Source organism: Heteronotia binoei, chromosome 21, assembly GCF_032191835.1.
Source record: "Heteronotia binoei isolate CCM8104 ecotype False Entrance Well chromosome 21, APGP_CSIRO_Hbin_v1, whole genome shotgun sequence".
Classification (NCBI taxonomy): domain Eukaryota; kingdom Metazoa; phylum Chordata; class Lepidosauria; order Squamata; family Gekkonidae; genus Heteronotia; species Heteronotia binoei.
This window is the reverse complement of record NC_083243.1, coordinates 50,755,087-50,780,525: the sequence shown is the minus strand read 5'-3', so window position 1 is coordinate 50,780,525 and position 25,439 is coordinate 50,755,087. Positions and strand designations below refer to the sequence as shown.

General features: G+C 39.9%; 1 protein-coding gene across 1 annotated transcript in view; it reads right to left on the bottom strand.

The window, feature by feature from the left end:
- POMT2 (protein O-mannosyltransferase 2) overlaps positions 1 to 25,439 on the bottom strand; it is a 44,920-nt gene that overhangs the window by 6,857 nt on the left and 12,624 nt on the right. Inside the window, exons 7-19 of the mRNA XM_060262744.1 lie at positions 22,061 to 22,167; positions 20,681 to 20,763; positions 14,311 to 14,420; positions 13,182 to 13,248; positions 11,209 to 11,278; positions 9,500 to 9,578; positions 9,088 to 9,239; positions 8,294 to 8,385; positions 7,837 to 7,913; positions 6,961 to 7,032; positions 5,917 to 5,976; positions 5,634 to 5,739; positions 4,325 to 4,465 (exon numbers count right to left, since the gene is read on the bottom strand). Of these exons, the coding sequence (XP_060118727.1) occupies positions 4,325 to 4,465; positions 5,634 to 5,739; positions 5,917 to 5,976; positions 6,961 to 7,032; positions 7,837 to 7,913; positions 8,294 to 8,385; positions 9,088 to 9,239; positions 9,500 to 9,578; positions 11,209 to 11,278; positions 13,182 to 13,248; positions 14,311 to 14,420; positions 20,681 to 20,763; positions 22,061 to 22,167 (1,216 nt within the window). The remainder of the gene's footprint in view (positions 1 to 4,324; positions 4,466 to 5,633; positions 5,740 to 5,916; positions 5,977 to 6,960; positions 7,033 to 7,836; positions 7,914 to 8,293; positions 8,386 to 9,087; positions 9,240 to 9,499; positions 9,579 to 11,208; positions 11,279 to 13,181; positions 13,249 to 14,310; positions 14,421 to 20,680; positions 20,764 to 22,060; positions 22,168 to 25,439) is intronic.

The following is a 25,439-nucleotide window of genomic DNA, read 5'->3' as shown; positions in this document are numbered from 1 at the left end:
CTTTGTTTTCAATGGGGATCCAAAGCAACTTATATCGTTCTCCTCTCCTTTTTATCCCTTCAACAACTTTGTGAGGTAAGTTAGACTGAGAGAGTGTGACTGGTCCAAAGTCACCCAATTAGCTTCCATGGCATGAGAGAAGACTTGAACCCAGTTCTCCCCAATAGTAGTCCAATACTCTTAACCACTTCACTACATTGGCTCTATGGCCCTTTCCGTTCTAAGCGGTTTTATTCTGTGCCTCCAGGAGTGATTCTTCTGTTGCAGTCCCTGTACAAATGTCCAGGGCCAGACTGGACTGGCCCAGGAGAAGTCGCAACTCTCCAAGACCTGCCTCTCCAAAGCCCAGTCCACAGACATCCCCTTACTGAGCAAGCTGGTTGGGGGATCCCTGGGCTCATGAAGAATGTAGTGGCAAGGGAGAGGAGGCAGAGTCACCCACCGCTCCCTGCCCTAGTCAGAGGTAGTGGCAGAGCCGAGGCAGAGGCTGCAGAGCTGTCTGGAGCCCTGCAGCTGGAGGTGACACCCAGCTGAGGAGCATCATGGCAACTTCGGGGAGAGCTCAGAGTTGCCCCAGAGGGAGGGGGACAAGGCAGACAGGAGCCAGGGACATGAGTGGATGAGGTGGTGACTGCCTCTCTGGTCGACTGAGTGTGGTCATCTGGTCACGACAGGCTTCAGCATCTCAGGATATGTGGGGGAGGAGCTAGTCAGGAGGGTGGACACAGAGGGAAAAGAGAAGATAAAAGGAAGATTGAGAAGACTGTTGAAGAGGAGCGGACCTGAGACTCTGATGGAACAGAGAAAGGGTGGAGGGTCCAGGCAAAGGGTCCAAGGGGTAGTTATGCATCCTCTCTCTCCCTCTGGGTCTAAGATGGCTTCAAGCTTCCCAGGGCAGGGGTGGGATGTAGGAAGCTTGGGAAAGCTACAAGTGCAGCAGGGATAAGGTGGTGATCAGCAGGACATCCCAGGGGATGGCTGGGCTTCATGAGAACAAAAGTATTTTATCATTGCTTTTTCTCTGCACCTTGACCATGTGCAATATTCACTTGTTGTCAGAATAATTCCCTTTTTGGGATGGGACTTCAGTTCAATAATAAGTATTAGATGGCTGTTTTTCTTCATCTTCTGGGTTGTCTAGAACATCAGCTACAGAAAGTGATCTATCTATGAACATGTTTTGAATTCTGTGTAGTACCAACCACTAGGGACAGGCACAGACTGGGAAATCCTGAACCAGTTCACGAACCAAACCTGAACCAGTTCAAATAAAAACGCCCCCCCAGGGGCCGAGGCTCAAAGATCGCAGGGCTTCTCCAGCTAACTAACCTCTATGTGCCCACCGAGTTTGGTGATGACTGGACTTCAGTGGCCTGAGTCATGGACACCCAAACAAGGTGCTCTCACACTGCTTTTCAATGAGAGCTCACACGCTGGTTCAGGAGTGTACAAAAGGGATTCTTGATAAGCTAGATGCATCCACCTTGAAGTGTGCCTCCTGAAGATGACCCTCCATATGCCCAAAAAGTTATGTGTGCATTGGACTTGTGAGGTCTGAGTTACAGACCCCCAAGCAAAGAGGCCCCAGGAAGGTGCTTTTTGAAGAGATGTTGAGTGTGGAGTACGGAGTACGGAGTACGGAGAAAGTGGAAAGACAGTCCCTGGGGGTAGGAGATGTGTTCTGGGGCCTGTCATTCCAGTCCCAGAATACTTCTGCTACTTTCAGGGGTTGTCATTCCAGTCCCATAATAGTCAATTTGAGCCCAGACACCTTAATGGAAAATCCATTCTGCATTTTCTTTTCAGCTCTTCTTTTGCTGTAACGTATTTCAATGGAGCCCCTGCAAGTCAATTGGCATTCCTGGCTCCCATTATTTCCAAAGTACCTTCAAGCCTCTCCCATTGTTTCCAATGGGCAATCTTGTCATTCCTTTTAGTACAATGGAACAATGAGGATCTGAAACTGCATGTCCCAGATCCAAACATTATCCATTATTTTGGAGGGGTTCAATCCCCCCCCCTGTATTTTTTTCAAAATTTTCTGTAAACCTGGAGCTTTCCCCAGGTTTGCAGAGCAATCTCCCTTGTCCATTCATAGCTTCAGTCTGTAGATTTAAGTATCCACATATGAGAATATATATATATATCCACTAAAGAATACTTCATTTACCTGAGCATACAATATCATATTATTGGAAATTTAGTTTACTCAGAGAACTTGCAGAACTACTTAGAGGAAGCATTACTGTGCAGCAGCAATCCCCTTGAAGTCTGCCTGTTCTAGGAACTTAAGCTTATGTAATAAGTCCTGAAAGACTGAAGGTTATTTTTAAGACTCATGAAATACTGATTAGCGGAAAATTATGGCTAATTAGCCAAACAACTTGATAAAATACATTTTAATTGGATTTTTGTCATTTAGAGATCATAGCTTAATGAGAGGTAGACACAGTATTAATTTTTTAAAAAAGAAATCAATGTTAGATTTTGATCTTCTTGTGCAAAAACATGGCACAGTATAGAAGATAAAGTCAATGAATAATAGCAGAAGGTTATTTTTAGAAAAGTACATTCAAGAAACAGAACAAGAACAGAGCAGTTATTAAAGGGAAAAAGAAACAATAAACTTTATAGAGTATTTTATAGAGCAGAAAATCCGTACAGAGAATTCAGATATGTAAATAGAGAATTCAGATATGTAAAAAGAGAAAAATTCAAGACTTTTCTTAATGAAATGTATGTTAGATTAAGAGGGAAAGATGGATGTTGTTTGAGAAAAAAGACTGATAATGGTTTGCCATGGAAGAAAGACGGGAAGATCATTTTTGAGGACTGGAAGAAATGGGGAATGATTTTCTTGTGTCAAATAACAAGAAGCATTAACTAGTATAACTGAAGTTCATAAGCAGGAAACTGCTCACTTGTTAAAAAACAAGGAATTAGCTTTATCAACAAATAAATTGGTTGTTATCAGAATCAGACAACTATCATCTAAGGAAAAATAATTTAATACCATGGTCATTCCAAAGAAATACTGATGAGGATATGTACTGTTTTGATATTTTTAAGTATAAGAGGAACATAAAACCAAGTACCAATTATCCTAGTATCAGCATTCAGAACTAGTTCTTTCATGGGTTGGAAAATTAATATCAGTAGAATAAGGTAAAATTCACCCTCTTACCAGATGAAATCTTATACAATTAGAATATTTAGGAAAACTAATGAAAACATTCAAAAATATTAGCATTAACCAATCTTAATTCTAGAACACACACACACACAAAAGGATGATTTTAGTGTACTGGGCTAAAATGCAGGAGACCCAGGTTCCGATCTTTACTGAGTCATGAAAACTTGCTGGGTGACCTTGAGCCAGTTGCACACTTAGTCTAACCTACCTTATAGGATTGTCATGAAAAAACAGAGGGAAGGAGAAAGATATGAACTACTCTCTCCACTGGGGAGAAAGGCAGAGTAAATATGAAGTAAATATATAAATAACATCAACAGAACGCAGCAAAGTGGAGGTTAATCGTATATAGGGATTCCCATTTAAATTAATGTTCTGTTAGGAAGGGGAAAGCTATAGCTATAATGAAGAACAAAATGCAAGATCTTTGGTATGTTTGTCATATGACTCTACAATAAGGAATTGGGAGGAGGAACACAAGACAGATAAAGCTATCAAATGAATGGAAAAAATGAGATTAACATCTAGCAAGACAGGAAAGAGACACAATCGATTCAGACTGAAATTGAGAATAACAAAACAGCTGAAAAATAAAAGGAAATGAATAGGCAAGGAAATGAGGATAATCTGGTATTTGGTGATGACCTGAGAAGTCAAGAAGCATATTCTGTGAGACATTCTGGCATGGGAGGAACTGGGGAAGATCTTGCTAGTCAGCAGCAGCTGAATAATGTCTCAGTGAGTTTGCTGTTCTCTCTCCACACAGAAATTTAAGACCTAATGCCCAATGGAGAGAATCAAAAGGCTCTTTGGCTCTTAGGCTGAGTGTTGGAGCCTGGATCTAGGCAGCTGTTGGAAAGAGACGACCCACCTAACAATTGGAAGCTTCCCTTTCCTCCGTTTCTTTTTTGTTGCTATATTTCTCCCCCCAATCCCCAAAATGTTAGCAGGTTTGGGTGGAAGGGAAAAATGACCCACCAAGTAAAAGTACATCTGAGCTGGCTTTAAGCCTGGTCTAAATTTAGGTCACACTAGAAAAATTTTCAAAGCTAAAAAAGAATAAAGTAGTTCATATCTTTTAGATTCTTTAATCTAGCATGTTCTTGCCATATGATTATCCGGGAAACTTACCTGTCAGCATGGAGGAGAAGAGCATGGCAGGGAAGTAATGATGAAAATATAGTACTCTGCCCATCATGAAGAAAGGAAGATAATGGAGAAGCCATCCCAGCATGATCACCCCTCCACCATGCAACAGGACTTGAGAAAGCTCTACAACGCAACAGATAGAAACACAACACCTGAGAGCTCAAGCACTGATGCCATTTCTAGAACTGTTCCCATCTCAAAGCTGTATGATTTTTTTATATCACTTCTTGCCAAGAAATGGTTTAACGGAGTGTACAAAACATTGTTTATGTCAACATTTTGCCAATGCACAGCATGGAGGAAAAAGAACACTGCAGGTATATTCCACTGTAACATGTTCACACTACCACTACAAGTAACTAACTCCATTTCCAGTATGCATACTAGCAGTTACCGCAGCTCTAAGCCAGCACAAAGTAAACACTGGAACTGTACGGATCACTATGAAAAGCCACATATTTCAGTCCATGACATGATTCCATGAAGAGATCAAAAGGATCTAGTTAATAACTGGTCAAGTACCTCCCAACAAGGTTATAAAAAGTATTCAGGAACTGTTTGAGTTACTACTAGCAATTGCCATGTTAATTGTACTATTGTGCACAACTAAAATAGAACCAACGTGTACAATAAATGCCATAAGCAGCTGCTATCAACTGCTAAAAGATCATTACACGATTACAGTTCAGCAGATCAGGAAGGTAATAAAGGCTTTAAAAAGACCACCCAAGCATGAGCCAAATTCCAAGAATATGAACTCTGATAGGAAACTTTTTCCCCAAGGCATTTTCATCATCACAGGAATTCTCAATCAATAGAAAAAATAGCACCTGTTGTGGATGTGAGATTATTTTTTCCCCTTTTACATTTTTTTGCATTATTCTAGCTGGATTTTAACATCAGCACTTTTTCTAACCTTAAAACACTTAGACCATGTTCACTTCTTGCATAAAACTTCTTTTAATGATATTTATCTCCTTCAATTAGAAAGCTCTACAGACTCAATTAAATCTTGTGCTGAAAGAGAGCCCTGAGCAAGAACTTCCACAAATGTATACTTCAGTTTCCTGTTCTAACTGCATCTCCCAAGGCTATACTGGATTTTTTCCCAGGGTGTCTGTCAATTTTCTGGAGCATTTTTTTGGGGTGCCATGAACCTACCCATCACTATTGTGATCATTTCAATATTACATATAAGGTCCTCCCACCTCCCTCCCACCATTCAAACTGAGAATGTGTCTGCAGCAGGAAGCTGTTATTTCAACACAGCAGGCGGAAAGAATGGCTTTACCTTGGCGCTCAGCTGTCAGGTGAGCTCCTCTCTTGATGGCCACAGATATGAATGTTGTCAGTATAACATATAAGCCAAGAGTGACTAGATTCAGCCACCAGATCACCTGCCAGAGAAAGTCTAGTAAGTAGACAAATATATCCAAGAGGTACCATAAAACTACCAACAAAGTACTGACAGCAGAGTGGGAGGAAACTGAGAAAATGGAAGGGAAGCCACAAGTTACAGAGGCCAAGAGAAAGTCATTTCTCACCTCAAGGAACTAGAGCCATGTTCTGCTTACCGGGTTTCCCAGCAAATAAACCCTATAATCAGTCTCATTCACTCCAGAAAAACGCAGGCCCTATGGAGAAATTGAAGGCTGTAATCAGAAGCGATTAATGCAAACATTGTTGAGCCTACATTATTATCCTGAACCTCACTGAGGTTTCCATAGGGATCTGCTGCTGTGAGGGAGAGAAGGGCCTCCTGCACCCAGAAGAAATACATCTACTTTACTTAGGTATCTTCATGGTGGTGGAAAGTGCTATCAAGTCACAGATGACTTATGGCATAAGTTTTTGAAGGCAAGAGATGTTTGAAGGTGGTTTTTCATTGCCCACCTCCACATCATGACCCTGGTATCCCTTCGAGGTCCTCCCATCCAAATACTACCCAGGGCCAACCCTGCTTAGCTCTGAGATCAAACTGGATCAGGCTATCCCGGGCTATCTGGGTCAGGTCATACATAAACCTAACCTGCATAATCATCACAGGAGCTGTTTCTGCCACGTACAGTTTTGCTGTTTGATAGCATTAAACCAGCTGCCAACCAGGGTCCTGCTTAGCAGTATTGTAGAGGACACTGAGAGATTAACATGTACTAACCAACTAGCAAGAACTACATCCAGAAAAAGACAGAATTTGGGTTCACAGAATCATAGAGCTGGAAGGGGTCATACAGGCCATCTAGTCCAACCCCCTGCTCAATGCAGGATCAGTCCAGAGCATCCCTGACAAGTGTTTGCCCAGCTGCTACTTAAAGACTACCAGTGAGGGGGAGTTCACCACCTCCCTCGGTAGCTGATTCCACCACTGAACAACTCCTATGGTAAAAAAGTTTTTCCTAATATCCATCCAGTACCTTCCTGCCTTTAATTTAAATCCATTATTGTGAGTCCTTCCTCTTTCAGCAGTCATTCATAATGCATCCCACAAATAACTGAAGACAGCTGAAGAACAATTCTCTGCACTGTCAGCATGGTATAATTAACCATGGGAAGTGTAACATGAAAACTCAAAAAATTACAGATCACCTGTGCACATGCTGACAACTTTGTTCATTTACCTGGTAATTGATGGGCCAGTGCCAGGGCTTGGATGTTACTTCGTTCTCCTTTGGTTTGAGGCCACTGTTTCCCTGCAAGAACAATAAAGTGATAATAATCAGCAGACATTTATGCTATGAGCGTGTTTGTAACTGCTCATATTCTGCCTCCCCAGATGACTAAATGCCCTCTTCACATTCACAGGACAAATTCCATGCCACTCCTATTGTAATTGTCTCTCTCACTATTACCCTGTAGTGATGACAAAACATTTTCTGTATAAGCATATGCAAGCAATATACCCCGGAAAATGTCAAAACAGGCTAAGCTCAGGTATCCACTGTGCTATGGTTCTGGAAGACTTGGCTTCTTCTTTTGGTGAAACTCCCCTCTCCCCAACCCACACACAAACCTCTTCATTAACAGGTAATTTCTGCAGAATCCAAGACTTTATCTAATGCAACTGTATGCTTCCCATGCAACGTTGTTTTAGCATGTTTGTACTCTCACATCCTCTTAAATGCAGAGTTTCAGACACCCTTTACAAACAGATTTTGCTGAGAAATGCTATTTTGTTCTCCTACAGTGTTTATCTTGTTACTCTATCACAGTCTAAAAGGAACATTTAGCCATGTAAGAATGTCTTCCTTCAGTTACTATCATGAAAGGTTTTAAAAAAGGGTACCTAACTCACAAATACCAAGCAGTCTTTCCCAATAACACAAGTCATCTGAGGAAAGGCTTTCTATCTTTCCTTGCTACCTCCTCCACAAAACAGGTCTGGATCCCTTATTGTGCTGTTTCAAGTGTACAATTGGGCACAGTCACTAGTGAAATAACATTCAAACTAAAGAGGAAAAGTTACAACAAAATGGAATCCAACCCACTCTACCTACTCGGATCATAACCATATGAGACTCCAGCAGAATCTCGGGAAAGGAGGGTTTCAAAACATCCAGACTGATGTTGCGCACTAAAGGAAAGAGGACAATTTAAAACAGAATTCAAACATTGGTCACATGTACTGGCAAGCCCTCTTTATTATTAAATTAGGTACTGTAAGCATGGCACAGTGCAGACAGCAGAACAAAGCTAAGCACCATATAGCAACATGCTCTGACTGGCACTCATCCCTTCCCCACTCTTTCTATTGAGCATTAAGGTGCCAAAACCTGGCACTCAGGAAGCTCCGTTGTGCACAAGAGCAAGACTTAAGCCACATGCCCAAGAGAACTCCAGTTCCAAATCCATTTCCAATATAAAGCTTTGACTACTTTAAATTCTCTCTCTTTTTTCCAAAGTGGGAGGCAACCTACATATTTTTATAACAAAAAAGGAGATGCAATCACATACACCTGGGATTGATGTGGTCTTCAACATTCCAGAGGGAATTGGGAGACTCCTTTTGGTATGGTGTACAAGTGACTTCCACCTGCTCCCATCCCCTGTGAAACAGGAACGCTGTTAGCCTGCCATCAACAAAAATTCCAATCTTGATCATTCCAACTCATATGCCTTGACTTCCTGCAGTATACCTTTCCTTTTAGAAGTACTCCTTCCCCCCCCCCCAAGAAGAACTGAACAGAATTCAGACAGAAACAAGACACAATATGAAGCTATCAGAGGACCGAAGGTGCATAAAGCACACAAATATTTGTGTTCCTGTTGCTTAAACATCTATGTTTCTACAGAATAAACAGTGGCCTTATTCTCAAATGTGCCAGACATTGTTTTCAAATGCAGGTTTCTGTTTGGAATGGGCAGTGCACATCTGGCTCAAGAAGTCAAAGCTTAGCAACTGAGGGAGCCTGGCAGGAAGTCATAAACGCAGATCCCTTTTCAAACAAAAGGGTCATTCAGTTCCTTCCAAAGCCGTAAAATATAACTTCTCATCTGTAAACTGTGACAACTCTCATCAGTGGTAAACTGGAACAAAGCAAATGACTGAAGTGGGAAAACAGTTAAAGCCATATTCAGCAACAACTATGACTAGGAACTGCATCATTTACCATTCCACTCAGATAAAGGGGCATGTTCCATTGACACACTTCCCACTGACAGGAGATGTTCTTTTGCAAGCACTGGAGCTTCCACAAGTAGTAAAATTCACCTCTACAATTCCAAGACGATTACCTCTGAACACCTACCATTTTGGCAATGTCTTTCCAGTTGAACCCAAGATACAGCCTGTAGCCAGATGAATCAGTCGGATTTGACTACGTAGGACTTTGATATGTTTCCCAGCCTTTCTTCCTACAACCTCAATTCGCCAGAAATCATTGGAATCTCCAGTCCCATTCTAGGAAACAAATATACCAGAAAAAATGCAAGAAGAGAGAGATGTGGGCTTCCAAAGCTTCATATTAGGGGGATGTTAATATTAAAGAGTTTTCATAAAATATTATCTTTTTGTTCTCAACCACAAACTCCATTAAAACTATCATTTCCTGTTCTTGAATAGCACATTTGAGTGAGTTACAAGAAAAAAAATATATATAGCTCTTTGTTTAGATAATATGCTCCATGTGGCAGGATCAAGTATTGTCTTTGCTGACTTACTATGCCATACCCAGTGACCTGAAGGTGCTTTCTTGTCAACGGGGCCTCATGTTGGTGACTATGCAAGTTTCTAGAAGTCCTACAGTTAAAATATAATCATAGTGTTTGATTTTAAAGCTGGAGGAGTATGAGCAGAAAACATTCATGTCAATCAATACAGTTCTCAATACATATGTTCTTTCAAGTCACCTTTAATGTGGTAGACCAAGGGGCAGTATTACATTACCAATACAGGGCACTTCTACAAATGTACAGATTTCAAGCTGAGTATTTACAGTGAATTTTTTCTCCCATGAAGCTGAACAACTCAGCTCAGCTATCTGTGACAGGCCCATTTACTTCTTTAAACTAAAACCAACAATTTACATGGTCTAAACAAAATTGAACAGAAATACTGCTGATCTGACCTGAAACAGAAGAAAACAACTACAGTTATTTTTAAGATGACTTATCAGAGTATGATGTTATGAAAAGTGTGCAGTAAGTTGCCACAGGCAAACACGATGCCTGAAAGTGCCATTACTATACCAAAAAGGATTCCCAAACATAGTAGAATACTTCAATAGACTTAAGTCATGTTCAGGCTACAAACACTTATATTCCATGTTCCTGCACACTGTGGCAGAAATCATCTAGAGGTGACTCTAAAGAAGAAGGGCAACAAACAACAAAAGTAGAACCTGTGGAAGATAGACCCATCCTGCCAAGATTTCAAATTCAGTGGCATATAAATTCACCACCTTCCTGCACTCCTCGGTGTAGCACTGTAGCATTCAGTGGGGAAATTCCCAAAGAAAGCCTCACTGCCTCAGAATGCCTCATCTTGATAGTTGGAAGCCAGTAGCTTAAAGTTAAGCACAGTAATGAGGCAAGGGGCCAGCATGGGTTGAAGCTGATGGCATGTGTACACTTACGTGGGCACGCATGACACAAGTGCACATGGCATCAACATTAATTTCTACACTTACCATGTGTCTGATGAAACATGAATTTCAACATGGCAAAGCAAGACCACCTGATGCTTCCTATGTACCCCATTCAGCTTTTCTGGGGCCTTTTCTGTCGCAATCACAGCTAAGTGGCTGACCTACACATGGAGATGCTAATTTTGATGAATGAGTGTCAAGGGAAGATGGTTCTGAAGTTCAGAAGAAAAATAAACAATGCACTGTAAAATTAAGCACAGTCCATACCTGTTTTCTGCTGTATTGTCTAATAAGCCCGTGAATGAAAAGAATGAAAACCACTTTTCTGCTCCTAACTGGAGGCAGGTGACAGGTATAGATTATGTCAGGAAACACTGAGTTTATACCCCATTCTGTATTTCCTAAGCATGGAACTGTGGGTCATTTTACTCTTCTGGCATTGCTCCAATGCAAATAGGTAACAAAACAGAACTCCATATAACAGAAACTAAAGATATATAGGAAGATTGTGTTGCTTTGCTATGATGAGGTTTAAAGACCCTGTTTTGAAGGCACAGTCTAAGAAAGCTCAAGTTCAGAAATCTGAGGATATAATCAAAGAAAACATTCAAAAATATGTGGGGAAAGTACAGAGAAGGATCACCAGTATCTGGTTCAAGGCCTGCTCTAGCCAATGTAAGATATCAGTAGATCAGAACTCCTACTAACACTCACTCACAACTGCCTGCTCAAATCAAGTCTTTAACAGTCTTTAGCATTCCTCTGATTTCCTAAACAGCTTACTCTTTGTGTTCCAGACGGATGATATCTCCATGCTTCACAAACTCCACAGGTAAAGAAGGATCTAAATAATCTGAGGAAACAGAAGAATGGGTCACAATATGAGATCCAAAATGGATGGAGAAGATTCAAGCTTGTTGATAATAAATACACTAGGGAAACATTTTTAAAAATCATCTTCTAAATCTCTGAATTAGTACAACTGCAAAACAATTAAATAATTCTGGTAACTTCCTGATGTTGCCAGTAAGACCCACCAGAGAACACTACACTAATATCAACCAGATGTATTGCCACCTAGTAGAAAAGTTGCTATAACACTGAAGCACTGGGAAATACTAAACTAATGGTAGCTTTAAAAGTTGTAAGACAACAGAAGTTAAATTGGGACCTATTAAACATGTAAGACTCTATATGGTGGACCACATACCAGCAGAATGAATGTGGAACTGTGTTTGCTATTAATGGCAGATTTCACTTTGCAACCTTTGATTTTGATTCTATCTTTTTCTCAGACTAATTCAATGCTACTTATTGAGATCTGGTGTCTTTGCAGTCCACACCTTTACACAAAACAGATAAATACAAGCCAATTAACTCAGGGGTGTCAAACTCATTTGTTAGGAAGGCCAGATCTGACATAAATGGGACTTTGTGGGGCCGAGCCGTGCATGTCCTAAAATGTAATACCAAATAGCAGAGATAGAGACTTTACAGAGGACACAGGCCAATACAACTAATGATATAAGTTTTTAACTTAAAATACAAACATGCTTAAAACTCCTGCAATATTCTGTTTAAAACAGAAAGGGGGGATAGTGGTATTTTGCAATGCAATTTTAAAAATAAACATCAAAAAAAGCACAAGGATCACAGCAGAAACTTTTAAAAAAGTTCTCTGTCTGGGAAAACATTAAATGGCAAGGCATTGCAAGCTTCTCCCTCCCTCCCCAGTCTACTCAGATTAGCAATGGTTCTCAAGTGTAACATCCCTCTTTGGCTGTGGGTTCCCAAGTTAGAGTACTAATTAGGCACTAGTTCTCACTCCACTGAGAAGAGACAAAGCTGACTCAAAGCATCAACACTTAATTTACAAGGTCACAACCCCAGGAAGCTTCAGCTGGCCATAGGAATACTGGGAAATTAAACAGAATTCCTCTCCACTGAAACAGACAAAGTTGCAAGGAAAACATGGAGTGGATTTTCCGTTCACATCTGCTCTGCCCAGAAGCCTGAATGAAAATCCATTCCACATTTTCTTTGCAGCTTTGCTTTCTGCTTTAGCCTCTGCAAAGAGAAGGAAAAAGAAGCTGGGAACATGGGGGTGGGCAGGGAGAAGAAAGCCCCGCAGGCCTGATTGAAGCCCTGAGCGGGCCAGTTTGGCCCGTGGGCTGCATGTTTGACACCCATAAATTAACTGTTGAACTTTTATGTGATAGCTTTAAATTAACCATCACATTGATAAGATGACTCTTAAGAGAACTAAATTTTGACAAAGGTGGATATTTCCCAGAATATAAAGATACCATTAGACTAGATCAGGAAGGATCACAATTATTTTTATATTTTAGGATAAGGCACACATTTCTGAAACATCACCTCAAATGATTACTTAGATATTTCAATGCCACTGCCTGCACAAGCACCTCCCCCAAAGCAGAAAAAGACATACTTCCAAACCAAGATTGCAGGACGCACAGAAAAAGTGTCTCGGCTCTACAGCCTCTACAGTCCTAAAACTCAAGTGGATGGCATAATCCTAAATAAGCAAGGCAGAGGCATGGCTATAAATGAGCAGCCCTATCAATGATACAAATTCCATCCAATATAAGGATTACTCTGGATAAAAGCTGAGAAGTAAAGTGAGTCTACAAATCCGAGGGAAATTAGCCCTTGTGGCATGCCCCGTCCTTTTTCTTGGAGAAAAAATTAAAAATAAACAAAGGAATAATGCAGTAGGCTGGGCATCAATTTACCTGCATTCAAGTTGTATTTCTTTATAATCCACAAATTATTCAAGTCTTTGTGTAAATATGCAGTGACCTAGAAACATATAGAAGTCATTGTATTTCATCCCTTCCAGTATGTTAATGTCTGACCACCAACAATCACAGCCACACTTCATAAACCCACCACTGACGGAGTGCTGTCAACTTCTGAAGGAACAGCTTTGCAAAAAGTGCCTACAGAACTATTTAACTATTTTATAAAAACAGTTTGTGTGATTTACTGTAATAAATATTCAAAAGCAGAAAAATTTCTTTCCTTCTGTTTTCCAAAGACAAATGTAATAGAATGAATTCATTTTTTTTAGTATAGGTACCAACTAAAATGCATCATTAACTTTGTAGAAGTTATTTCACCCACATATGTAATAATTCATTAAGTCTTACAAAGTCAAGAAGCAGAATGCAACATAAATAATCCCTATTTATTGAAAATTGTAGCTACTCTTTAAACACAAACACATTAAACACAAGGACACCCTTGTTTTCATCTTTCTGTTGCAAAGACAGAACCACAAATATTAATACTAGTGGTTTGAGTGTTGGACCAGGATCTGGGATTCCCAACTTTGCCATGGACGTTTACTGGGTGACTTTGGCCAGTAACACACTCTCAGCCTAACCTACCTAAAATGAAGGAGAGCAGAACCACATAAGCCACTCTCTCAGTTCCCACTGGGGAGAAAGGTGGAGTATAAATTCAGTAAAGAATCAAACATACATTTCCTCAGCTGTTTCACATATTATAACATTGTAAGGAAATAACAGGAAAGGTATAGAGAAGGGGAGCTAAACAAATAAGTGATATTAATACACTGCAATTCTCAGTCTATAAAACACCTCCAACATCCACAAGCAGTAAAAAAGCAACAAATCAACAAGAGTGATTGTCCTTATCAGAGGACATCTGGGATGATTTGTAAACACTAAGATCGCTTCGGCAAAACATCCCCTACGTCTGAAAACATCAAATGGGAAGGGTGTATTATATAACTCAAGATTTCCAAATTAGATGCATAGATAAGTCCATCCCATATTTTGTCACAAGGGCAACTTGTGGAAACACCAAGAACATAGGATGCTACAAGAGCTCTCAGACCTGCTGTTGCCGTGCTCCCACTCCCTCAGGATACAGATGCCAGTGCGAGTGAAGGTAGCCACCAGCCATACGAAGGTTCTTCATTGTTACCACAGAACCATATGCTAAGTCTAAAGAAAGAGAACAAAGGTTTGGAACAGGTTCCTTGAAAACATTGCTACTGTTTAACAGTGTCACTACTTGAACATACATTCATATGCTACTCATACAAAACCAACCTTGCAGCCATGGGGTAACCAGTTATGGTCACAGACTGAGATTCCAGTGTTCTGCAGAAGTACTGTCCTGTGACTACCAGAGGGGTATGCTATGAATACAGCTGCTATTTCATTCCAACTCTGACCTTTCCAACTTCCCTGGCTTGCTTTAAAGAAACAAATTGCACAAAAAGAGTAGAGGTGAAGAATCTAGCAAAAATTGGGGAGGGACTGTGGATCAGTGGGAGAGAATCTGCTTGGCATGCAGAAGGCCCCAGGTTCAATCCCCAACATCTCCAGTAAAAAAGGACCCTATAGAAAGCGATGGAAAAGACCTCTGCCCAAGACCCTGCAGAACTGCTTCTACTCTGAGCAGATACTACAGACCTTGACAGACTTAATGGTCAGAATCAGTATAAGGCAGTATAAGACATGTCTTCATGTGATCATTAATTTGGATATTTCATAATAGCCCACTCTATTAGCATTTTAAAAATATACACCTCTTTATTAAATGTAATCATACAGGTAGTATTTTACAAATATGTACCGAAAGCGGAAAGCGAAAGGCAAAGGTGAAAAGGAAAGGTTCATCCAACTGAATGCAGATTTCCAGAGAACAGCAAGGAGAGATAAGGAGACCTTCCTGAAGGAACAATGCAAAGCAATAGAGGAAAATAATAGAATGGGAAGGGCAAGAGATCTCTTCAAGAAAATTGGGGAAATCAAGGGAACGTTTTGTGCAAAGATGGCCATGATAAAGGACAAAAATGGTAGGGACCTAACAGAAGCAGAAGAAATCAGGAAGAGGTGGCAAGAATACACAAAATAATTATACAAGAAGGATCGCAATGTCCTTGACAACCATGACAGCGAAATCGCTGACCTTGAGCCAGACATTCTGGAGTGTGAAGTCAAATGGGCCTTAGAAAGCATTACTAACAACAAAACAAGCGGAGATGACGGTATCCCAATTGAGCTATTCAAAGTCCTAAAAGATGATGCTGTTAAAGTGATACACACATTATGTCAACAAATCTGGAAAATGCAACAGTGGCCACAGGATTGGAAAAGATCAATTTATATTCCAATCCCAAAGAAGGATAATGTCAAGGAATGTTCAAACTATCGCACCATTGCACTCATTTCACATGCCAGCAAGATCATGTTAAAGATCCTATAAGCTATGCTTCAGCAGTATGTCAATTGGGAACTACCAGAAGTTCAAGCTGGGTTTCTGAGTGGTAGAGGAACTAGAGATCAAATTGCCAACTTCCAGGCTACATCGCCTTGATCTCAGCAGGGTCTGCCGGTTCTTCTGCCTGCGGCCCCTCTGAATCAGGCGGATGGAGGGGTGCCACTGATGTGACACCCCCAAAGAGGCCCTGAAGGGGTCTCCTTTCAGCATGGGGCTTTTACAGCAAGATGGGTGTGACGGCAATTGTTCCTGTTCTCCCTGTATGCCCCGAAGCTCCCCCCCGTTGTGATCACCATTACAGCAGCAAGAGGTGAATGCCCGATTGCTTGCTTCTCTTCTCTTTAATAAGCTTTTGATCTATCGCTTCTCTACCTCAAACATGACAATTCTATGTGGCAAGTAAGTGCTTTCAATACCAATGGCTAATAGGTCATTTTACATTTCAATAAACGGGCAGTTCAAAGGAAGGGAAAGAGGTCGATACCTCCAATTTCCCTGTGAATGAGGCCTCAAAAAGCTAAAGAACATCTCTAAGTACTGGAAATAATTTGAATTAACCTGAATATGGATACTTAAATTGACCCGGATTATAATTGGATATTTGTTAAAGAGACTATTATTTGGCTGCAATATGGTCTGAACAAAATGAGATACTTGTTAGAGGGATTTCTCCTTGTCTGATTGAAATTCATACACTAACACTTAAAACTCCAGTTGGAGAAGATTGGGAAGGACGGACTATCTGGGACTCTGAGCTACTTTTCAACTTGGATTAATGGACTGAGTTTGCTTACAGAGAAAAATGGCTTTGCTAAGCAAAATCTTCTACAAAAAAGATATTTTAAGCAGTTTGAATCTCTGAAGCAGAATCTTGGTTTATTGACAGAGTTGGTTAAGAAACAAATGGGAGCTTTTGTGCTGAAAGCTAGAGAAATCTCAAATCTACATGAGCAGAGTGCTAAAGAGAACCTGGTGACATCTGTGGAATTGAAATGGGAGAGCGACTCGTTGGGAAACGAACAAAAGAAAATCAAAATGGAACCTTATGGCGTAATTTAAAAAGAAGACCAGAAATGGAGACTGACTGAAGTTATGTTGAGAGGAACAAAGGCTGTGGAATTTTTCCTACTTTCTTCAAGAGGGATGACTGCATTAAGGAGTAAGAAGGTGCATTTTAACCAGAAAATCATGATGTGGAAATCTTTCAGAAAGAAGCGCTTCCTGAACTAGATCTCTCTGTGGATAGTTGGATATGGACTTTGCAAGAAAATCTGATATGTGATATTTGAAGGCTATGAGATTTTTTTTCTTTTTTTTTTGGCTATAATAAGTTGTCTTGTCTAGAATAATATGGACATAAAAGCTAAAGGACTAAAAAGTTTTTGAAAAGAATTTTATGTAAAAATAGTTAACCTAGATCAACTTTTAAGAAGGCAGACAGCATAATTATTTTATAAATTGGTAAACTTGTCTAACAGATAATGATATTAGCTTTTTATGTTTGCTATCGATATGGGTAATCCTACAAATTAGTCTGTAATTGTTAGGAAGGTAGACATCATAGTTATTTTGTAAATTAGTAGATCGCCTTCTAGTATGTTTGTTTGAAGAAATTGTCTATAAGATAGATAAATTATTGTCTTCAATTTTTAGCTTGTTAAGAATAAAGATACTGGTCTCAGACTGTATTAAGGAGAGAAAAGATGCATTTTAGTTATAAATCAGGAGATAGATTTCTTTTTAGGAAGAAGGGTCTCTTGAAATGTCTCTATCTTTGTGAACAGTTGGGTATGGAATTCTCAATAAGAACAGGTATGTGACTTTTATTTTTGGGTTATATTAAGTTGTTTTTTCTAGACTAATAGGGATATAAGAGTTGGATTAATTGTTAAAAAGGCAGACAGCACAGTTATTTTGTAATCTGGCAGATTTACTTTTAATACTCCTCCCTGGAGAAACTGTTTATATCGAGACAGACAAAAATACTATGTTGTATTTTTTTTAGCTTCCTAAGAATAAAGATATGAATGTTATGTGTTTATATTAATGAGGATAATGTTAAACTAACAAACCAGTTTGTGTTTTCAACATGGTTAAACTAAATCAGCCAGTTCCGTGTTGAGATTACTCTGACTTTTTTATACTTATTTGTGTTGAAGAAGAATTGTTTAGACTTGTATTGTAAGTAATAGTTCAGTAAAAATGTTTTATAATGAATGATAAAGATGGTAAAATACATGGAGAACTCTATACTTGCACATAGAACGAATTGGGTATTTTATTTGGAGGTAGAATTATAACTGATATATTTGTATTTTTCTCTTTTTCTGCTTTTCCCATCCTGTATATGCCCTTCCCCCCTTTTATGTATCTATGCTTATGCTTCTTCTTTTTGTAGTTAAAATCAATAAAAATTATAAAACACGTACAGATCAAATTGCCAACATTCGCTGGATTATGGAGAAAGTATGCGACTATCAGAAAAACGTCTATTTCTGTTTCATTGACTATGCTGAAGCCTTTTATTGTGTAGATCACAACAAACTGTGGCAAGTACTTAAAGAGATGGGAGTACCAGACCACCTCACGTCTCCTGAGAAACCTGTATAAGGATCAAGAAGCAGCTGGCAGAACGGGATATGGAACAACTGATTGGTTTAGAATAGAAGAAGAAGATGATGATATTGGATTTATATCCCACCCTCCACTCCGAAGAGTCTCAGAGCGGCTCACAATCTCCTTTACCTTCCTCCCCCACAACAGACACCCTGTGAGGTGGGTTGGGCTGGAGAGGGCTCTTGCAGCAGCTGCCCTTTCAAGGACAACCTCTGTCAGAGCTATGGCTGACCCAAGGCCATGCTAGCAGGTACAAGTGGAGGAGTGGGGAATCAAACCCGGTTCTCCCAGATAAGAGTCCGCACACTTAACCACTACACCAAACTGGCTCTCCTGAATTCGACAAGGATGTATATTGTCAGCCTGCTTATTTAATTTATATGCAGAATACATCATGTGGAATGCTGGCCTGGACGAAGCACAAGCCGGAATTAAGATTGCTGGGAAAAACATCAACAACCTCAGATATGCAGATGACACCATTCTAATGGCAGAAAGTGAGGAGGACCTAAAGAACCTCTTCTTGAAGGTGAAAGAGGAGAGCACAAAAGTAAGCTTGAAACTCAACATCAAAAAAACTAAGATCATGACATCTGGCCCCATCACACTTTGGCAAACAGAAGGGGAAAATATGGAAGTAGTGACAGACTTCACATTTCTGGGATCCAAGATCACTGCAGATGGCGACTGTAGCCATGAAATTAAAAGACTTCTGCTCCTTGGGAGAACAGCTATGGCGAACCTCGGCAGTATAATAAAAGGTAGAGACATCACCCTGCCAACAAAAGTCCGTATAGTCAAGGAGATGGTATTCCCAGTAGTAATGTATGGCTGTGAGAGCTGGACCATAAGGAAGGCTGAGCACAGAAGAATAGATGCTTTTGAGCTGTGGTGCTGGAGAAGAATCTTGAGAGTCCCTTGGACTGCAAGAAGATCAAATCAGTCAGTCCTAAGGGAAATCAACCCAGACTGTTCCCCGGAAAGTCAGATGCTGAAACTGAAGCTCAAATACTTTGGCCACCAAATGAGAAGGGAGCACTCCCTGGAGAAGATCCTGATGCTGGGAAAGACAGAAGGCAAAAGAAGAAGGGGACAGCAAAAGATGAGATGGCTGGACAGCGCTACTGCCGTAACAAATACAAATTTGAGCGGACTTCGGAGGATGGTGGAGGACAGGAGGGCCTGGCGTGACTTTGTCCATGGAGTCGCAAAGAGTCGGACTCGACTGTGCGACTGAACAACAACACACCTCTTTATTAAATGTAGCTAGATTCAATTCCAGTAGCACCTTAGAGACCAACAGGATTTTTTTTGGGGGGGCGGGGGGCATAAGCTTTCAAAAGGCACATGTTTTGAAGAGACCAAGGACTTTTCCTGAGAAAAATATCAGAAACTCTCATGCTGCAGATACCCCCAAATATCCCTATTGATTGCTACAGATGTCAAGTCACATGTTGTTTATTCTCGTTACAAGTTTTGCTTTTCCTTCCTGCTGTGACAGAGTCCAATAAACACAAAAGGAACATGCCGACCACACATCTGCAGGTCTCCAGCTGAAGCAGAGGAGAGGCAATGGCAGCAGGCTCTTCCCATGAACTACTGCTCCTTCCTTGCATGCTTATCCCAGCTGCCAGAGTATAACAGAGATCCCTGTTTTCCCAGCAGCTTAATTGCACTGTGAGATGGGAGCTCCACAATGCTGCCAGTTAAGTAATGCAACACCCCCGCAGATACCTCCAGATACTGAAGATCTGACATCAGAGACGAAACAGCTTGCAGGGAGAGCAGGGACGAAACAGCTTGCAGGGAGAGCTCAGGCAAAAAAAGCCTCTGACAAAGTATCTCAAACAAACTGAGGGTCTCCCAAATTGCACTCTTAGTATACAATTGCTAATCTGGGACACACACATCTAAACGGCACACAGCTCTGGACCTAATTTACTACTACAGAAGTCTGGGGTTTGTTCAGGGACAGTATCCAGCATTGGAACTACTTTTAAGCCACTACATAATAATGTAATTAGAACTTATCAGTTTTTTGCTTCTTGGGAATTTTGCAAATTTTTCTACCACTCCATTACCGTGGCAACAAAACAATGACTGCACTCCCTTCTTTAGCCCCTCATCCCAAACAACCAGTGAAAAGGTAAAAATGTCTGCCTATATTTCTGAGCTTCACCATTAACATTCAATTGAAATGAAGGGCAAAAAAGACAAATGACAAAAGCTTCTGTTTGTTTTCGTTTCCACTATCTCAGAAGTCCTTAAAGACACAGGAGAATTTTGTTCATTTAAAACACAGAGTTCCACTGACAGTGCTCAACAGAGTCTTTGTTCCCTCAAAGATTTAGATACTCACACTCCGGAACAGAGACATTATGAAGGTTGTTCCCAATCAGTCGGGACTGAAATCCGGAGCTGAAAAAGCCATCACCAGGCCCACTAGGAAAGAACAAAGTATACACAAATCATAACTATATGGAGACAAATGGGCAGAATTTTGGCCTGTAATTTAATAAGAAGGAAACATAACAGTGCTGGTCTATCAGAAGGCACACAGGAAGGAAGATTGCAATTTCCTTAGATGCATATGAAGATCTACATCAGCTGGCAAATAAACAAGCAACCTTCATCAACCTCTGGGCTTGTATTTACTCAGTTTATAAACTAAATGGGAAACTATGCTCAAAGTATAGTACAAGTAAACAGTTCTGGGGAAGATACTATTCCAATCCTTTGTATGGACTCTCCCTACAATTTTTTTTGTAGTCCTGCATGCACCAGTGACTCTGACAGAAGGAAAACCTCACTATAAAACTGTAGGGGAGTCTCCTTTCTTCATTAATGGTCTAGAGGGCTTAATCCTGGCATAACTGGTCTCAAGTAGCAAATATAATAATACTGCATGTATATTTTGTTCAAATTCAGTGCATATTGATATTTACTAGTAATTCCTCAAACATGACTAGTAAATCTCAAACCTAACCAGAGGCTAAGGTAACAGTCAAATTTTATCTTCATTTCCATTATTTATAAGTAAAGGACAATGTATCATAATGGACTGATAAACATTTGCAATAAACTCATGCCACAATCATATTTAATATTTACTGCTAAATAACCCTGCCAGTCAGCTATCTTTGATGAGATAAGACTGGTAGGAAAGACTGCCATGTGTGAATACAGAACTTAATGAATATACTTATCAGCTTATTTATTCTGAATAGACAGAGCTGGGAACAGCAACTAGAAATAGTACAGGGGAGTCAGCTACTACAGAACTTTGAATAGACACACAACTCTACTAGAACTATAGCCTGTTTCGGTCATTATACCAAATTATTACCTGAGCATCCAAATATACATGAAAGCCATGGTTTAAGTCTCCTTGTCTGCTTTCATGTTCTGCCTGCTCAGCTCCTCCATGCTCTAGATCTAGGGGCTTTCTACAGCTGTAACTACAGTTTGTCAATTCAAACATTACAATAGACTATGCTTAGGACAATCACACATCGCAAATTCGCAACCCCACCTCAAACTAGATTACCAGTCAACATTGTCATGTTAATGATAATCTAGAGTATGACAGTTTCCAAATCTTTGACAAGAAAAAATAAAAAAGAAATTATATATATTGACTCTGTTATAACAACACTGACATATAACAATTATATATACTGACACAGTTATAACAACACTGTTTACTTTCTGAAACGAGAGGAAAGGAAGGAAAAAATACCTCCTGTTTAACACCGCAAAATGAACAGCAAACTGAGCCGTGTAGAGGGCAAGAGGCAGCATAATGAGGCAGAGTACTCGAGCCAAGAAGTGCTTCCCCAGAGTGACCTGCAGCAAACAATTTTGGAACAGCTGGAGGAACTTTGAAGCTGGATCCCCATCTCATCAAGGTCTTTGTACACATCATCATAGCACACACAAACCAGCCCACCACAATGTTACATGTTTACATACTTTATGCAAGGTTAAAGAGGAACAAATCAAGCAAACTCTTCCTTTATCAAGAAGTCAGAAACAATGCCCAAGTCCTCCCAAACAATCAGCTTCATGGTATTTCCCTCAGTGTTTCATTCAGTGAACATGCATTCTAGTGCCAAAGTGTTTAACTAATTAAAGCTGTAAGCTAAGAACACAATACTTGGAAGTAAATTCCATTGAAATTTATGTGCAGAGTAACTGTATTACAAAGGAACTGTAGAGATGCAATAAAGTCTGTGGAGGAGAACTGAAATAGTCTCAAAACATGTTCAAGCTCTTGCCCATACTTTGAACAGGATCAGCTATCCTCAGGACTTCAGCAAAATCCCAAGAAAAAGGGATTCTGAAATATTACCAGCTGCTAGTTCCTTTCATCACCCTACTCACACAACCACAGTGCAATCCTAAAAACACTATCCTAGGAGTAAGCTCTACTGAATAAGCCTGAGTAGAATTCAGAGTAGACCTGATTAGGATTGCTCTCTCAGTCCAGCCAAGATTAAAGCATAAAAAACAGATGCAACCCAATCCCATTCTAATTTACAGTCAATTTAATGCCATTAGAGGCAAGTATAGGCAATGAGCTCTCTGTTTGTAGGAATGTGGAATATATTTAATCTCTAAATGTCTGTTTTATGTATTTTATATTTTTATTTGATAGTTTGTGACACATGGAGAGCTCATTGCCTATACTTGCAATTTACACTCCCATGGTTCCTCTGTTTTGGGTTTAATGCCATTAGAGGGTCAGACTAGGATCTAGGAGACCAGGGTTCAAATCACCACTCTGCCATGGGGATAGTTAAATAGCTTAATTTGGAAGCAAGTCTAGTTGTTTGGCAGGGCTTAAAATGTGCAAAAGACTGCCCAGGCCCAAGTTGTCTGCTGAACTCACTGCTCAGCCTTTGACTGCAATACTGAAATATTACTATACTGTTAGCATTTAACTGTAGCTCTACAGTCAAAACACAATTTAAATAAAGAATCATAGCATAGCCCTAAATTATACTGAACAACAATCTAGTATAAACTATCTCTTATAGAAAAAATATGCAAAACTGTAATATTCTGGTTTAAGCTTTTGTGTTTAGTGCTTTTTTGATCATATTTGAGGAAGGGTTAGCAATCAATAAATTATTTCACCAGTTCCTCTTCTGGAATTGGTATCACTGTTTTGCAAAGCCTAATATTTATAGAGTTTTGCTGGCATGGAGGGAAATTACTTCACAGCCATCTGCAAGCAGGAGGTTTAAGGATGATGGATTTGTCCCATTTCAAATGCAATTACCTGAGCTGACATTAGAAAATCCTTTTCAGAAGTTGGACTGCTGCATCTTTGAACCACACACTGACTTAAATTAATCAGGAATAACAAATCATACAGAATAAAGAAAACCATGATTACTAAATATAAAAGCAGTATGTGAAATAAATTGGATTTTGAAACTTCAAAAGCAGTCTGAGAAGGCAGCTACAGAAGAATTTATAACACCACTGTGAAGATGAACTTGAATATACAGCACTGTGACAGGCTGCAAAGCCCATTTCTTTGGTATTAATGGGGTACAGATTTAATAACATCTATCCCTTAGGTCAGCATATGTCATATTTGATGTGTCCAAAAAAGTGCCTTGGAATAATTTAAGCCCCTTCTCAAAAGGCAAGTGCTACTCAGGCAAATTATTTGAAGGCAGGGTGTGTGTGCGTGGAATCCTTCTTTGTGCAAAACTGAACAGATCTGCAGGGTTTTTTTTATCTTCAGAAAAGCAGCTCAGCCTGCAGAAGCTGCAGCATCCATCATCCACACCTCTAAGCCAGTAACTGGTCATGATGCATTGTGTGCCAAAATATATCTGATGCCTATGAACCGTATCACTGCACTGGAGGTCAAAAAAACAGCTTCAGCCTTTTGTATCACAGCAAATTAGAAGCATCATCAAAGGCTTCTAACAAACAGCATTTTCTCATTGTAGGAATCATGCCCTGAGAAGCTGCTTGGTTCTCAGGTCTCACAAAGACCACAGACAGGAACGTGGGTGCGACCATGTGTCTGGCATACCAGCCTGGAGCTCCCATATTCCCCATTGTGTCTGAAGAGTCAAAAGGGCACAGGCATCTCACATCCTGTTCACTCACATTCTCACTCTTTATGCTGACCCTTGCAGTATTGACAAATTGATGACTGTATTGAATCCTATAAAAATCCTGGTCTCCCTCGAACAGATGTTTCCTCTTGTTTGTTTAAACACTATGTACTAAGCAAATATGTAGCTTCAAGAAAGAATGTATAAATAAAGTAAGGGTTGGCTGAGGAAGTCAGACCTCTCTTCTTCCTGAACCTACATGTGTCGACTGATGATTCCTTCATCTCACAGCAAAACCATCTACAGAACTCTACAGTGTAGGCTTAAACTAATCAGTGGCAACAGTAGATAACAGAAGATACCGCCTACCAGTAGATACAGACATACAACTCACAACCAAAATTAACATATGCACCTCTTTGACATACGGTCAGATGGAAGCCTTCCATGCTTCAAAAACTGGTGTTCAAAAACACATTAGGACTGATCTACACCACAGATATCATTTAGGCCCAGTCCAGCAACCACTGGCTGAAGCAGTAGCAATGCTATAACAACCTTGTTCCCTGCTGTTCCATAACTCAAAACAGCCAAAACCCACCAATTATCTCCCTAACACAGGAGAGACTTTAGCTTGGTGAAAGAGTGCAACCATTGTGTTGTGAATGTTATAGAGGCTGCTTGGCTTCATGAAAAGAGGCACTGAAAATAAAAAAAATTATTAGTACTGGATACAAAGCCAAGAAAATTTTAATGTAAAAAATCTGAGTTGTTTACATGTGCATCTCTTGAAAAAGATACTTGATTAAAACGGGAAGCGTAACAATCAAAATTCTGTTGAGAACTCATTGTTATGCACATTTGGAAAATTGTATGTTGTACATTGCCAATGTTATTTCCTTGTAAGCCTGGACCTGTAACATCACTTTGTTATTGAGTATACAGATACCTTTTGTTATTTATTGAACTAGCATTTATATTGTAGTATAAAGCTTTTCTTGTGATATAGTACCTTTATATAAATGTTCTGTATACTCG